The sequence below is a fragment of the Ovis canadensis genome, chromosome 24 (assembly GCF_042477335.2).
Source record: "Ovis canadensis isolate MfBH-ARS-UI-01 breed Bighorn chromosome 24, ARS-UI_OviCan_v2, whole genome shotgun sequence".
Lineage (NCBI taxonomy): Eukaryota > Metazoa > Chordata > Mammalia > Artiodactyla > Bovidae > Ovis > Ovis canadensis.
The window spans coordinates 51,310,551-51,324,644 of record NC_091268.1 but is presented as its reverse complement, the minus strand read 5'-3'; the positions used below and the strand labels follow the sequence as shown (position 1 = coordinate 51,324,644).

The window sequence follows — 14,094 nt, the reverse complement described above, 5'->3', positions numbered from 1 at the left end:
GCAGGGCTAATGCGCATGCGCAATTGGAGGCCGTTTCTGCGTTTGCGCAGCAGTCATTGCCGCCATCTTCCAACCGAATACTCTATAAAACTACAAATCCCATAATCCCCGTTGGCCTCGCTTTTTTTTTTTAGGTGGCAGCCGTAGCGCCTGATGTTTCAAGACGCACATCTTCCTTTTACTGACTTCTTTCTCTGCCCCAGACTGCCTTTTCCGTCCTCTTTTCGTGCCCTCATTCGCATTCTTCTTAGTATCCTTCATCCCCTTATTTTGATATTTTGAGATCTATCCTTAACCCCATTCTCGCCTCTTCCACCCTTTTCTCAGCCACAGGACCCGCACCCCAAGCGCTGTTGGCAAGGAAATCAAGCCACCAAACAAACACCCAGTGGAAAGGCTGTCCAGTAGCTTCCTCCCCATAGGCTAAGGCAGGGAGCCCCCAAAGCGGACCGAAATCTCTTCCTCGCCCACATTCGTTTTTATATAAGGCGGCTCGGAGCCGCAGCGTGTGCTCGGGAAAGCCTGTGTACGGAGTAGGGGGCGGGGGGGGCGGCGGTGCTGGGTGTACTGCTATTGGCAGCTGTAGTGGGCGTCGGATAGCTTGTCTCCGGGCTGTGGGGGCTCGTGCGCAGGCGTCGGGTGGTGGGCGGAGGCGTTGGTGTTCGGGAGGTGGGTGTGGAGGCGGAGAGGAGGGCGTGGTGTCCCCAGGTGATCGCGATCGGGGAGCGAGAGAACGACTCGGCTGTTTAGGGGGAAGAGGAAGTTAAGACAACATCGCCTGTTTTAGTGCTTTTTTTTTCTTTTTCCAGTTCAGCAGAGACTGTTTTCCAGGGGGGGATGAGTTAAAATGATCTATCGTGTTATACTGAGAACAGTTCTTAGGAAGACGGTCAGTATGCTCCGCTCCTTCCCCTCCTCTCCTTTTTAGGTGCACCCCTCCGCTCCCTCGGAAGCCTTTCTAAATAGGTGGGCACCGGGGGGGCAACTGGGTCATGAATAATTCATACGGACCGCCCCGCCCATTAGCCACGGCCCTCCGAATCGTGCTGACGCATGTTGCGTGTTCCAAACCCTAGGAAGTAACGTAACAGTCCCCGCCCCTAGCACGGAGGGCGGGGCGTCATCTCCAGCACGTGCTGCATCTACCCGCGCAAGCCCAAAAGGGTGTGCGCAGGCGCTGCTCGCTAGGGGGAGGAAGGAGGCGGGGTGGGGAGGTTGCTGGGTTTAGAGCCGGGCGGAGACCGCTGAGACTCATTCCTCAGGAACAAGGGTCGGGTGTCAAGGAGACCTTTTCACACCAGCTCCCCGTCCCCCGCCTACGGTGGGTGGGATCGCGCGGCAGAGACAAAAGGATATCAGTAGGGACGGACATAGCTGCGAAGGGAAGTAGGGTGTCAGTTTGGGGTGGTGGGCTTCTGCGGGTGGGGGGCGGGCTGAGAAGGGCTATATTTAAACTCCCGGAGCCGTTAAGTTGGTTCGTACTCCGATGCGCGCGCAATCAGGGTGGTGGCGGAGTGCGCATGCGTGATTCCAGGGAGAGAGGAACGCGCCCCAGCCGTGCGCGCTCGCGCGGGAGCGGTAGTGGTAGAGGAGAAAGGGGTCGGCGCACGCGCGGTTGAGTCCTCGAGTTGTTCGGGTCTCGCGGGCATCTTGTTTTGGTCTCGCGGGCGAGTGGGGCGAGCTTTCCGGGGAGGCGCTTGGGCGCGAGACCAGGGGAGACGAGCAGCACTGCGCGCGCACTCGGGGAAGGAGGCGGGGGGAAGGGAGCGTGGTCTAGGAAGGGGGGTTAAGCCCCCGGTGCCCCCCTGGTTGCCCTCGACTGGAACGGAATAAGGGGAGGAAATGATCGAGATGGCGGCGGAGAAGGAGCCGTTTCTGGTGCCGGCCCCACCGCCGCCGCTCAAAGATGAGTCGGGCGGAGGGGGCGGCCCCACGGTGCAACCGCACCGAGAGGCCGCCTCCGGGGAGCTCCGTGGCGGGACGCAGCGTGCGCCGGGCCCGCGCGCTCACTCGGCGGGATCCCCGGCCTCTATGGCCGGCAAGGAGAGCCCCGGGGCTGCATCCACCCCTCGAGGCGGTCAGTCGCAGCAGCAGCAACGAGGGGGCGGCCCCCAGGCGCAGTCACTCGGGGAGGCCTGCTTGTCGGATCCGCACGGGCGAGCCGCTCCCCCGGACGTGGGGGAGGAGCGACGGGGAGGAGGCGGAACAGAACTGGGCCCCCCTGCTCCTCCTCGACCCCGGAATGGCTATCAGCCCCACCGGCCCCCAGGGGGAGGTGGGGGCAAGAGGAGAAATAGCTGTCATGTAGGGGGAGGTGGTGGAGGCTTCAAACATCCGGCCTTCAAGAGACGCAGGCGGGTTAATTCGGACTGTGACTCTGTCTTACCCTCCAACTTCCTCCTGGGGGGCAATATCTTTGATCCCCTGAACCTGAATAGTCTCCTGGATGAGGAAGTGAGCCGTGCACTCAATGCGGAGACCCCTAAGTCATCCCCGCTTCCGGCCAAGGGGCGAGATCCAGTGGAGATCCTCATCCCCAAAGATATTACAGACCCTCTCAGTCTCAATACTTGCACTGATGAGGCCCAAGTTGTCCTTGCTTCGCCACTCAAGACTGGTCGGAAACGGCATAGACACCGGGGACAGCACCACCACCAGCAGCAGCAGGCAACGGGAGGGAATGATAGCCACTCCGCGCTGCCCACAGCCCCCCTCACTTCCTCACTCCACGGGGAGGGCACCACGCAGCAGCATGGGGGCCAGAACCGGGACGCCCCCCAACCCTATGAACTCAACACAGCCATCAACTGCAGGGATGAGGTCGTGTCTCCCCTTCCATCTGCCCTCCAGGGTCCCTCAGGCTCCCTTTCAGCCCCTCCAGCTGCCTCAGTTACCTCTGCACCCCCGTCTTCCTCCTCACGACATCGCAAACGACGCAGGACTTCCAGCAAGTCAGAGGCAGGAGCTCGGGGTGGAGGCCAGGGTTCCAAGGAAAAGGGCAGAGGGACTGGGGGAGGGCGCCACCACCTCCAGCCACTACCTGCCGCAACCTTCAAAAAGCAACAGTGCAAGTTCCAGTATGGGAATTATTGCAAGTACTATGGGTACCGCAATCCTTCCTGTGAGGATGGGCGCCTTCGGGTATTGAAGCCTGAGTGGTTTCGGGGTCGGGACGTCCTCGATCTGGGCTGCAATGTGGGCCACCTGACCCTGAGCATTGCCTGTAAGTGGGGCCCATCCCGCATGGTGGGCCTGGATATCGATGCCCAGCTCATCCACTCAGCCCGCCAGAACATCCGACACTACCTGTCTGAAGAACTGCGTCTGCCACCCCAGACTTCTGAGGGGAGCCCAGGAGCAGAGAGTGAGGAAGGGACCACAGCCATCCGAAAAAGGAGCTACTTCCCAGCCTCGCTGACAGCCAGCCGTGGTCCCATCGCTGCACCCCAAGTGCCCTTGGATGGAGCCGACACAGCGGTCTTCCCCAACAACGTTGTCTTCGTCACGGTAAGAGGGTCCCCAGGCTCCTGGGAATAGGGGTCAGGCATGAAGATGAGAGTGAATGAGAACATGGCAGGGAGGGTTATGACCCAGAGGGTTCCTGTGCATGCACCCCTCCCTGGAGAAGCCAGGTGCTCAAGAGAATGGTCTGAATCTGCAATTGATTCCACTTTGGTGTATCTGCCCTCCTATAACCTGGAAAGGCAGGGGCTGTACCTGGAGTCCTTACTCATGACGAGCCCCAGGATAGGGGCAGGTTCCTTTTGCTCTGCTCCTGGGCAGTATTGTAATCTAGACCCATCCACTTTCCTTTGGGGGCTGCTGCTCATAATCACTGGGGGATGTGGTCCAGATGAAAACTTGTCCTCCGGCCTTCTGTAGGTGCCTGAAGGGATGGGTGTCCGACATTCAATGTCTTGGGATGGGGCGGAGGATTAGGGTAGTGGCTGGCAAATTATGTTCTGTCCTTTGATAGGGACCTCATTTGTGTCACACACAGAGTTGATTGTCAGTGGCCAGGAACCCAAGCGACTTGGCCTTAGATCATCACCACACTGACCCTAGATGGTGGGATGGGAAACCGTGCAGGAGAGTACCAAGTCTTAAGTATCTGTCCCCTGACTGCACATCAGTCCCCATAAAATGCTTCAGTTAGTCCACCTACAGGAATAGTTGGCAGTGTATTCAGTTACACCCAGAAGAATGGACTTTGCAGAGGAGTGGTAATGAGCTAATCATATAGAAGGTTTCCTGAGAGATGGAGGTCTTCATTTCTCTGGAAAAAATGAATAGGCCTGAAACTTTGACAGTTCCTCCTAGGGAAGGAACCCACAGGTCTCCCTTTCAACCTGAGTTGGGCCCCTTTGCAGAACATTGAATCTCTCAGCTTAAATGCCTGTGGGGAATAAGTACCGGACAGGATCCTCGGAGAACCCCAGCATTCTTTCTCTGCAATTTGAACTTAGCTTTGACTGCCTTGTGGATAATTTGCTCAATTTAAGATTACTCAAGCTCCCTCTATGTTTGATTGGCTTACCACCAATACAGAGCAAGAAAATGAGAGTCAAAGAGGGCACCATTTGGGAGTTGTTTTGAGGAGTGTCAGAAGCCTGGCCAAGGACTCAAGTGGGGCTGCACAGTGGGTTGAGAAGGGGCGGTGGTTCTTTTTCATCTCTCGTCCTCACCCCCAATTCTCGCCCTCAGGGTAACTATGTGCTGGATCGAGACGAGCTGGTGGAGGCCCAGAAACCCGAGTATGATGTGGTGCTCTGCCTCAGCCTCACCAAGTGGGTGCATCTCAACTGGGGAGACGAGGGACTGAAGCGCATGTTTCGCCGGATTTATCGGCACCTACGTCCTGGGGGCATCCTAGTCCTGGAGCCCCAGCCTTGGTCTTCCTACGGCCGGAGAAAGACTCTCACAGTGAGTGCGGGTTTCTGTGGAAACTGGGGCAGTCCTTCCTTTAGCTGAGGCAAGGAAGGCCTCAAGGAAGCAGAGACTTTCTGATGAAGGTGAAAAGGGCCCCCAAGTGGGCCTACCTTCACTAGCCAAGAAGGCAGTAAGCTGAAGTGGTCCCTTACCTTTCTCCCTAGGAAAGAATCTACAAGAACTACTTTCGAATTCAGCTGAAGCCAGAGCAGTTCAGTTCCTACCTGACATCCCCAGAGGTGGGCTTCTCCAGCTATGAGCTCGTGGCCACACCCAACAACACCTCCAGAGGTAAGGCTGTCTTCTTTTGTCTGGGGAGGAAGGGAGGCCAGTGCCGAAGCAAGGTGCAGACCGGTGTTGGGGTCTGTAGGCCCCGTCAGCCCCTACTGAGTGCACACTCTTCCCTCAGGTTTCCAGCGTCCTGTGTACCTGTTCCACAAGGCCCCCAGCCACTAAGTGGCCCCCTGAACAGAAAGTGTGAAGAAGCTGCCTGCTGCTCCAAAGGATCTAGGGGGAGAGGAAAGTATCTCAAGGTCTTTTCCTTTCTGGCTCCAAAAATAGTTTCCTCTCCTGGATCTGCAGAGAAAGCTTTTCCTGTGTTGCTGCCCCGGCCTCTTCCCTACACCTCTGGCACCTAAGCAGCAAGCCCAGCTGTGCTGGAACCATCATCTTCCTCTCCCCCAGCCCACTGGGCTGGATGGCATGGACTGTTTGCTGCCCTCTAATTTCCTAGGGCATGGGAGTTGGGGGGTATCAAGTTCTCTGGCCTCTTCCTCCTGTTCTCCCAAGGAGAGAGACTCTTTTCTCCTCGGCCCTTGTCCTGAGCTGCGTTTCAACAGACCACGGATAGATGGGCTGAAGATGAAGAGGGGGATGTCGGTGGGGAGGCATGCAGGTACTGTGAAAATCCTTCCCTCTGCTGTCCCCCACTGGGAGAGGTGGTTGGGTTCCGAATGTGAGAACAGCACAATAAACTTGATGTTTAGGGCAGCGGCCCCCACACCTGTGTTTGGCACACTGTAGTTTGAGGGGGCATAGATGGTGGCTCCTGGTAGAACCTGGGCTTCCGCTCTGCCCAAACTGTAGTCTTACGGAAGAGAACACTTTTTTCAGTGGTTGGGAAGATTGTTGAATGCCAGTGAACCCTCTCTACACGTGTGCTCGGTTGTGTCCCACTCTTTGCTACCCTCCAGACTGTAGCCTACCAGGCTCCTCTGTGCTTGAGATTTTTCAGGCAAGGCGACTGGAGTGGGTTGCCATTTACACTTAACTATAGAGAGAACCCTAAGCCAGGAAAAGGGAGTATAATGTGAATTTTGAAGAATCCATCTACCTTCCCCCAAAAAAACCCACTGACAAAATTTGTTTTGTGGAAGCTTTGGGAACAGGCTGACTTTGGAAGAGTTAACCATGGAGTTGAAGTGGAACCAGAGGAAGGCAGTTCTAGGACCAGAGTCGGACACGACTTAGCAAGAACCTGTCTGCTCTGCTTCTCATCACTACCAAGTTTCTTTAAAAGGAGGCCAAAACGACTTTCTGACCGCTTCCAACCTGAGTCTTGACCGCATGTTAAGGCTCCCAAAAAGAGTCCCATTTATTAGCAAAACCACTTTATTCTGATAAATAGTTTCAACACCAAAAAATACAAACTAGCAATCCAGGGAGCCCCCAGGTCTACGCTTCCCATCGCCTCAGTGTCCGATGCATAAGGAAGGTATCTTCTGAAGGGCGGGGCCGGAGTTGAAGCCGGAGTGGGGGCAGACCTTCCAGGGTCAGGTGTGGAGATTCATAAAATAATGTTTCCGGATCACACAATATGGTCATGTCTGGCCCTGGGCCAGGTGGCTCCTGTTGGAGCACAAACAAGGGGAGCTGAATCTCTGGCATTTGGGGGCGGGGAGGGGGGAGCGGTAGGGGAGACAGCCCAGGTGCCTCACCTTTGGAGGTGGGGCTCGGGCCTGCGGCGGCAGGAGCGCCAGTTTCTCCCTCAGCGCGGCGTTCAGAACCTGTTCCTCCGGCACCTGCAGACTCACCAGATCTCGGAAGAGCCGCCTGGAGCGCGGCACGTTCAGCCCTGAGACCGCAGGAGGGGCGGAGGTGAGCGGCGCCGCGCACCCCCGCTCCCGCGCCCGGCCGGCCGCCTGCCCCCCTCACCCTCGGTCACGCTGTCCTCCAGGCCGCAGCGGGTCTGGAACGACTTTCTCAGCTGTTCTTCCACGGCCTTCGCGGCATCGAACTGGCCCCCGGCTGCGGCCCTTGCGGCCTGCAGCTCAAGGCTCAGGGCCAGGCTACTCTGCTGCACCGGCGCCCCCAAGTCCTGCGGCGCCTCGGGCTTCTCGCTCGATGAGGCGGCGGCCGCCGGCGGCTCAGACCGGACCGGGGAAGGCGGCGCCAGGAGGAAGCGGACCTGGGAGCAGAGAACGGGGCGGTGAAGGGGTGAGCCGGGGGCTCGTCAGCGAGCTGGCGGCCAAGTTTTCCCCGAGCTCACCTGCCGCCCCTTGCGGGCCCCGCCCCGCCGGTCCGCCCGCCCCTTCCGCCGTCCAGGGCTGCAGTTGGGCCTTCCGCGTCCGGGACTCTCGGACCGCGGGCTCAGGCTCAGGCTCAGGTCCAGGCCGGGCTCCGGCACCGGGGCTCCGGGCTCGGGAGCGCGGGGTTCTGGGGGTGGGCCTGGGACCGCCACGGCCTCTCCCCCTCCCACCGACTCCAGCTGTGACTCGTCGTAGACCATCATCTTCCGGCGTCTGTAGGGGTGCGGAGTAAGGGTCACGGAACCGCCACCTCTTCTCCCCCGCCCTCTCAGACGCCGCTACCGGAAACCGTCAGCCCTTACCCAAGGGGGCGGGGAGACCAACTCCTGACCCGCCCTATTGGTGCGCCTAAGCGTCATTTCCGTTGCCTCCTCCCTCGGCTCCCAACGGGCTTCCGCCTGCACCACCTCGCCCCGCCCCCCAGGCCAGGGATTTAGAGCGCAAACCTGCGGAAGCCCTACGGGTCCTCATTAGGGCCCTTTCCATTTCGAAACGAGTTACAGACTCCTCGCCCTGTCCAGTCGTCACCACCTGGCTTCTGCTGGAATCCGGACTGTGTCAGTCCTCCCTGCCAGGGCACTAAGAGGAACACCTATAATTAACGGCCCAGCGCCCTTGCACTGGACCTCCCTACTCCGTGCCTCCACGGCATCTCCGGGTGTTCCATCGCCTCCCTACTCTGACCAGACCCAGTGTGAGTGAGGGCGTGGCTCGCTGACTCCAGCCAGGGTCCTTCCTAGGTGGTGGCCTGGGTGAATGGCTCTTTGTGACTTTTTCCTCTTCGAAGGTCCGCTAAAATATTCATCTATAAATTGAAAGAGACAGTATACTCCAATGTTCATCGCACCACTGTTTACAATAGCCAGGACATGGAAGCAACCTAGATGTCCATCGGTAGACAAATAGATAAGCAAGCTGTGGTACATACACACAATGGAATATTACTCAGCTATTTAAAAGAATGCATTTGAATCAGTTCTAATGAGGTGGATGAAACTGGAGCCTATTATACAGAGCGAAGTAAGTCAGAAAGAAAAACACCAGTACAGTATATTAATGCATATATATGGAATTTAGAAAGATGATAACGATGATCCTATATGCAAGACAGCGAAAGAGACACAGATATAAAGAATAAACTTTTGGACTCTGTGGGAGAAGACGAGGGTGGGACGATTTGAGAGAATAGCATTGAAACATGTATATTACCATATGTGAAACAGATTGTCAGTCCAGGTTCAATGCATGAGATAGGGCGCTTAGGGCTGGTGCACTGAGATGACCCTGAGGGATGGGGAGGGAGGTGGGAGGGGGGGTTCAGGATGGGGAACCCATGTACACCCAGGATTCATGTCACTGTATGGTGAAAACCACTACAATATTGTAATTAGCCTCTAATTAAATAATTTAAAAAATATTCATCTACATAAAAAATAAAGATCTATGTTGAGTACCATTTAAAAAAAAAAAAAGGCTCAGGGATTTACCCTGGACTCCTGGACTGCAGGGCAGAAGATGGGAGTTCTCACCTCCTTCCCTCATGTTCCTTGAGGTAGACTCTCTTTGTTCTCTGAGCCTGTTTCTTCTTGGGTAAAAGTAGTCTGCGTTCAAGACTTTTGAGGCTCTCCCAAGATGGGTTAGCAGTCAACAGAAATGTTTGTGTACCATTTTTTAATTTGTTTTCCTATTCATTATCTTCCCAAGAAATGCTGTGGAAGATCAGATAGAATGGATAGTTACCCATATTTTACAAACGTTTTCAAGGATCTCAATGGGGAAACTAGAGGATTTCCAGCTAAAGTCAGGAATAAGAAAGTATGCCCATTCCTCCTACTGCAGATCTTCCTCCACTTATGAGGGGGTTATTTTGAGATATAAATATGTCAAAAATGCATATATTACACCTAACCTACTGACCATCATAGCTTAGCCTAGCCTACCTTAAATGTGCTCAGAACACTGGCAGAATGAATTTCTGTTGTTGCAGGTCACCAAGTTGGTGGCAATTTGTTACTGCAGCCCCGGAAAACTAATACAGCTGAAGAAAAGTTCTGGGCTGCACCTCAGGCTCAGACCACAATCTCCCAGGATCTCCTCCACACCTTACAGCATCTCCACTCCTAGGGGGCTAGGATTGGAGGCTCTATGGTGGGAAAGATTTGGCCATGAAGGACCATCCTTCTTTTGAGGGCTTCTCCAGGCCCCAGACCATTGCCAAGGGAAACCAGGGCCAAGGCAGGAGGAGAAAGCCTGGGTGGTGGGAGACAGGAGGAGCGCTGGAGGCACTGGGGAGGGAGGCCTGGTGCTGGGATCACAGAGGGATAATCACTGTGGGTCCCTCTGTGGGGAGAAGGAGGCAGGAGCCATGACAGTACAGATGGAGAGGCGGCCCTGGGGAGGCGTGCTGTGTGCGGAGGTCGACAGGGAAGGCTGTGTCTAGCCATGCCCCCCCAGAGGCCCCCAAGATCTTCAGGTTCTGAGTATGACCACCTAGCTGGTCACCAATCATGCTCAACAAGTGTCATGACATGCAACCCAGAAGGGTACTCAAGAAACAGAGGCTTTAGCACGTAGGTTTCCTAAAACCTAAGCTGCTAGAGAGCCCTGGGAATCAGGACCCAGCCCCCTCCCCACAGGTTATTCCACCCCCACCCCCCACCCACACTCGCAATGCCAGTCCTTCAACCTGAGAAAACCCCTCAATGCCCAGTACATTTCCTGCTGGCACCCCAGACTGAAGAAACACTGTTTACTTTGGCAACAGAGGGTTGAGGCAGGGTTGGTTCTTGGCTGAAGGCATAGAGGGGGCTGCAGGCAGGGACTGGGTAGTCCAGCAGGAAGTGAACTTGGTGAAGAAAAAGGCCTTTTATGCCAGTGACCAGTGTGCTGTGACCACAGCACTCAGACCACCTCTGCAGTCCCAGGTCCAAAATCTGCTCCTGGGGGACAGGGAGAGGGTAGGAAGGACTCACATCCCATAAAGGACTGGGCTTGGGGCCAGAGGTCAGAGAATCCCACCACCCCCCAGCCCAGCAACACCCCCTTTCTCCTCTTTGGGCTTCAGTCTCATCTGTAAAATGGGGGGTAGGGGGGCATGGTGAAGGCTATACTAGTTTATCTCTGAGCAGCTTCTGTTTCAGACAATATCCCCCAATATCATACACACACCCCTTATTTCAGTCCTTTGCCACCACCCTGGGGCTAGTCCCCTCTCCTTGGCATCTCTTGCAGCCAGCCCCTTCCTCTCTCTTACCCAGGATTCCCACTCTCCCCAGGACTCCAGAATCTGCCCTCTTCCCCCAAGATGGCCTCCCCATCCAGCCCTCTCCAGCCTCACTCCCAGCAGCACCAGCTCAGGATAATGGGTAGACAGCGCATGCCCACAACAGCCAGGTCTACCAGACACAGCAGGAAGCAGCAGGTGTCCTGATACAGCTCAGAAGTGGCAGGTCTGGGGGATGCTGGATGTGGAAGATCAGCTGCTCCTTGGCAGGAAAGAAAGCCCTAGCAGCATAAATTGGATGCAGTGAGAGCTTAAGGAGTGGAAGGGGTCAGATCCTCTGCCAGCAACAAGTTCTGTGCCGGAGAGAGGAAGAAGAAACGTGGGGAGATGGCTGCAGGGACAGCAGGCCAGCTCCAAAGCCTACTTTGTGCAAATGAGAAAATTGTGCCCCTTCCTCGAAGCTCTTTACTGCTCTGGAGGTTCTATATATTGGTGGACTGTGGAGTTGTGCAGCATACAACCTGCACAGTGGCAAGGGGTGACCGTGAGGGCTGGAGGAGGAAGCGCAGAGAGGCGGTGACAGCAGTGGCCTGTGATGAGGGCACCCGCCCGGCAGGCTTGCTTCCCCTCCAGCGTCACTAACTGGAAACTTGCAGGAGCTGCTGAACCCCTCTAAGCCATCACTTACTGACCTGGAAAATGGGGAGGATGCTCTTAGGGCGAGTTGACGTTCCCTTAGGATTAAATAAAGCGACACAAAGCTCGCTCGACAAGTGCCTCAATGGTGGTGAACCGGCCATAGTAACCGGACACGGAGAGCTGACAGAGGGAGAGAGAGGCCGACTGTTTCCGGATCCACGGACATGGTTTCACTAGCTTGTTGAGGAGCTGTTTTAACTAGAAATTAACTGTCCTGTAAAACCTGTGTCGCCAGTGGCCCGTGTCACCATGGGTGAGCCGGAGTATTTAAGGGTACAGGGTAGGGGCTCCTCTATAATCCTCCATCGGCTAATGCCGTCGGGGCTGGCGGTTGGGCTTGGGGGGCAGACAGGCCCTCGGTCCAGGCTCAGGGGTTCGCGAAGGTAGGCCTTCCTGTTCGCGGACACCGCCACGCAACCCTACCCCCGCCGCCATCCCTGACAGGAGGCAGGGAACTCAATCCACAGGCCCAGGAAGGCGCGACCAGAGGGCGATGGCGGCGCCGCGGGGATAACGACGTCAGCGCACAGCAGCGCCTCCTGGAGCTCCGGACCGCGGGGTGGCCGGCCGTCCAGTGTGCTCCGGTTACCCCGCCGCCCCTCTGTCGCCCCCCGCTGGGCGGGGGCACCCCCGGAAGGCCCCCACCCAGCGCTGGGTTCCCTCTGGCCAGGCCTCTTCCCACCCACACCCACCGAACGAGGAGGCCTGTCCGACCAGACCCCGGGCGGAGGTGGGAGAGACCCCGCCTCCCAGAGCCACGCCCCTTTCGGACGGAGCGTCGCCCTCTCTTAGGGTGACGTCAGAGTTGGGCAGGTGTCCACGTAGGGCACGACCTTCCCTCACTGGACACTCTCCTCCCCATTCCACAGTGACTTCAGGGTAAAGTCCAGATTCCTCCCTTCTCCAGCTAGAAATCCCCCTTCTCTACCCGTGGGGAGCCCTCAGCTCCGCAGGCTGGAGCCGGCTATGACCCGAAACGCTTTCCGTGATCTTCCCCCAGGGCAGCCTCTGGTGCAAGGTCCCTCATCAAACTCATCTCAGGTTAAAATATAGATTCCCAGGCCCCACCTTAACCCTTGGCTTTGAGGCCAGGAATCTGAACTTTTAACAAGCTTCCTGGTGGTTCTGAAGTCTCCTAGGCTTCAGAATCTGAATGTTGACATTCGTATTCAAATAGCAGGAGTTCTCAAACTTCAGCAGGCTTGTTAAAACAGGTTGCTGAGCCCCACCCTCAGGGTTTTTGATTTCCAGAGGTCTGAAGTGTGGGGTCTGAGAGTTTGCATTCCTACCTTTCCCTGGGGATGCTGAGGTTGCTGGTCTAGGACCACACTCGAGTACCACTTCTTTAATGATACATTCTGGAGAAGAGTTTCCACCTGTTGTTGATTCACTGGGTACCAAGCTCCTGTGGAAGGCACTTCACATTCATGCAGCTGTGTGAAATAAATGTTTACCATATTCTCAGGATAAGGAAAGTGAGATTCAGACAAGTTAACTCAGTTGCTCAAGGTCACATAGACAGGAAGGGTAGGTTCAGAACCAGGTCTTTCTGAATCCAAAGGCTCAACTGGCCAAGCCTTCTGTGCACTGCTAGTTATCCCTTCCCAGGGGCTTGTTCTGTCTCTAAACCTCAACCAGGCACTCTGAAGCCTGAGTTCAGGGTACTGGCTTTTCTGGGGACCAGTACTCTGCTGGGTACCAGCTTTTCTGCCCAGAGAGTTCATAAAGAGAGACTAGAGAAGCCCATTCCTCATGTGGTCCTGACCTCAGACGGTAAAGAATCCGCCTGCAATGCAGGAGACATGGGTTTGATCCCTCAGTTGGGAAAATTTCCTGGAGAAGGGAATGGCAACCCACTCCAGTATTCTTGCCTGAGAAATTCATGGACAGAGGAGCCTGGCGGGCTATAGTCCATGGGGTCGAAAAGAGTCAGACATGACTGAGCGACTTTCACTTTCACCTGACCCCTCCTTCCTTCACTGTCCCTCACTTTGGAGTGGAAGTTCCCCTGACTTCTCTCTGATTGGCTCCAGGGTCTCCTGGATGACCCTCAGGGACTAGGAGAAGAAAGGACATTTGGGTGCTGCAGGAAGGGCAGGAGAGAGGCAGGGCCACTGGGTCCGCAGAGGAGAAAGGAGAGGTGGTGCCACAGAGGTGCCAGGGCACCTGGTCAGTGCTGCCTGAAGATTTTGCCCTGGCAAGCCCCTGAGGAAGCCTGTCCTTGGCAAGGACACACAGGTCAAGTCACAGCTGCTGACGGGGTAGAGAGGTGGGCACCACATCTCAGTGGGGCCTCAGGTGAAGGGCCGGGTGGTGAAGAAAATAACAAATCTAGGTGGGCTGTTAGGGATGAGGAGTCCCTTCCAGACCTCCTACCCCCGTCTACATCAGACCTGGGTTTCTCCCTTGTCACCCCCTAACCTCCACTTCTATGGAGTGGGCCAGAGATCGGGGGTCAGCAGCTCGCTCAGGACACTGCACATTCTCCTCTGTCTCTTCCTCGCAGCCCCCAGCTTTCTGCTTCTCCTCACTGGCTCCTGGGTCGTAACCATTCCCTTGGGGAGGGGAGCACAGCCTGGAAAGGGAGTACAGCTGGGGAGCCAGAGACAGGACCTGGCAGGGAGGGAGTCTGAACTCACTGGGTGGGCAGGCTAGGACGCAGTGGGGATGTCCTTCCCGCCTGAGTCATCCTTCCCTCCCCCAAACACTACTGCC

General features: G+C 56.3%; 2 protein-coding genes across 6 annotated transcripts; one reads left to right on the top strand and one right to left on the bottom strand.

Moving 5' to 3' along the window:
* Nucleotides 1-671: 671 nt before the first annotated feature.
* MEPCE (methylphosphate capping enzyme) lies at nt 672-5,929 on the top strand. Its single transcript, XM_069571114.1, has 4 exons — nt 672-3,507; nt 4,705-4,923; nt 5,094-5,220; nt 5,339-5,929. Exons 1-4 carry the CDS (start codon nt 1,843-1,845, stop codon nt 5,383-5,385), a joined length of 2,058 nt encoding a protein of 685 aa, XP_069427215.1. The 5' UTR covers nt 672-1,842; the 3' UTR covers nt 5,386-5,929.
* A 593-nt stretch (nt 5,930-6,522) lies between these two features.
* Nucleotides 6,523-12,812, bottom strand: PPP1R35 (protein phosphatase 1 regulatory subunit 35). Of its 5 annotated transcripts, XM_069571116.1 has the most exons (8): nt 11,373-11,758; nt 8,987-9,166; nt 8,667-8,741; nt 7,904-8,262; nt 7,418-7,670; nt 7,084-7,336; nt 6,867-7,003; nt 6,523-6,777 (listed from the first exon to the last, which is right to left on the bottom strand). In XM_069571116.1, exons 5-8 carry the CDS (start codon nt 7,658-7,660, stop codon nt 6,604-6,606), a joined length of 807 nt encoding a protein of 268 aa, XP_069427217.1. In that variant the 5' UTR covers nt 7,661-7,670; nt 7,904-8,262; nt 8,667-8,741; nt 8,987-9,166; nt 11,373-11,758; the 3' UTR covers nt 6,523-6,603. The 5 variants fall into 5 exon arrangements, with proteins under 5 accessions (XP_069427217.1, XP_069427218.1, XP_069427222.1 ...); XM_069571117.1 differs by lacking the exon at nt 8,667-8,741 and having other exon boundaries at nt 7,904-8,036; nt 11,373-12,069; XM_069571121.1 differs by lacking the exons at nt 8,667-8,741; nt 8,987-9,166; nt 11,373-11,758 and adding an exon at nt 12,669-12,812 and having other exon boundaries at nt 7,904-8,036.
* Nucleotides 12,813-14,094: the final 1,282 nt, after the last annotated feature.

Excerpts from the sequence above, each read along its gene's own strand:
- MEPCE (XM_069571114.1), top strand. The coding sequence starts at position 1,843 with ATGATCGAGATGGCGGCGGAGAAGGAGCCGTTTCTGGTGCCGGCCCCA. Across the intron at positions 4,924-5,093 it reads GCCGGAGAAAGACTCTCACA|GAAAGAATCTACAAGAACTA; the intron begins GTGAGTGCGGGT and ends CTTTCTCCCTAG. Across the intron at positions 5,221-5,338 it reads ACCCAACAACACCTCCAGAG|GTTTCCAGCGTCCTGTGTAC; the intron begins GTAAGGCTGTCT and ends CTCTTCCCTCAG.
- PPP1R35 (XM_069571121.1), bottom strand. The coding sequence starts at position 7,660 with ATGATGGTCTACGACGAGTCACAGCTGGAGTCGGTGGGAGGGGGAGAG. Across the intron at positions 7,004-7,083 it reads GGAGGACAGCGTGACCGAGG|GGCTGAACGTGCCGCGCTCC; the intron begins GTGAGGGGGGCA and ends CTGCGGTCTCAG. Across the intron at positions 6,778-6,866 it reads CCCGAGCCCCACCTCCAAAG|GAGCCACCTGGCCCAGGGCC; the intron begins GTGAGGCACCTG and ends GTGCTCCAACAG.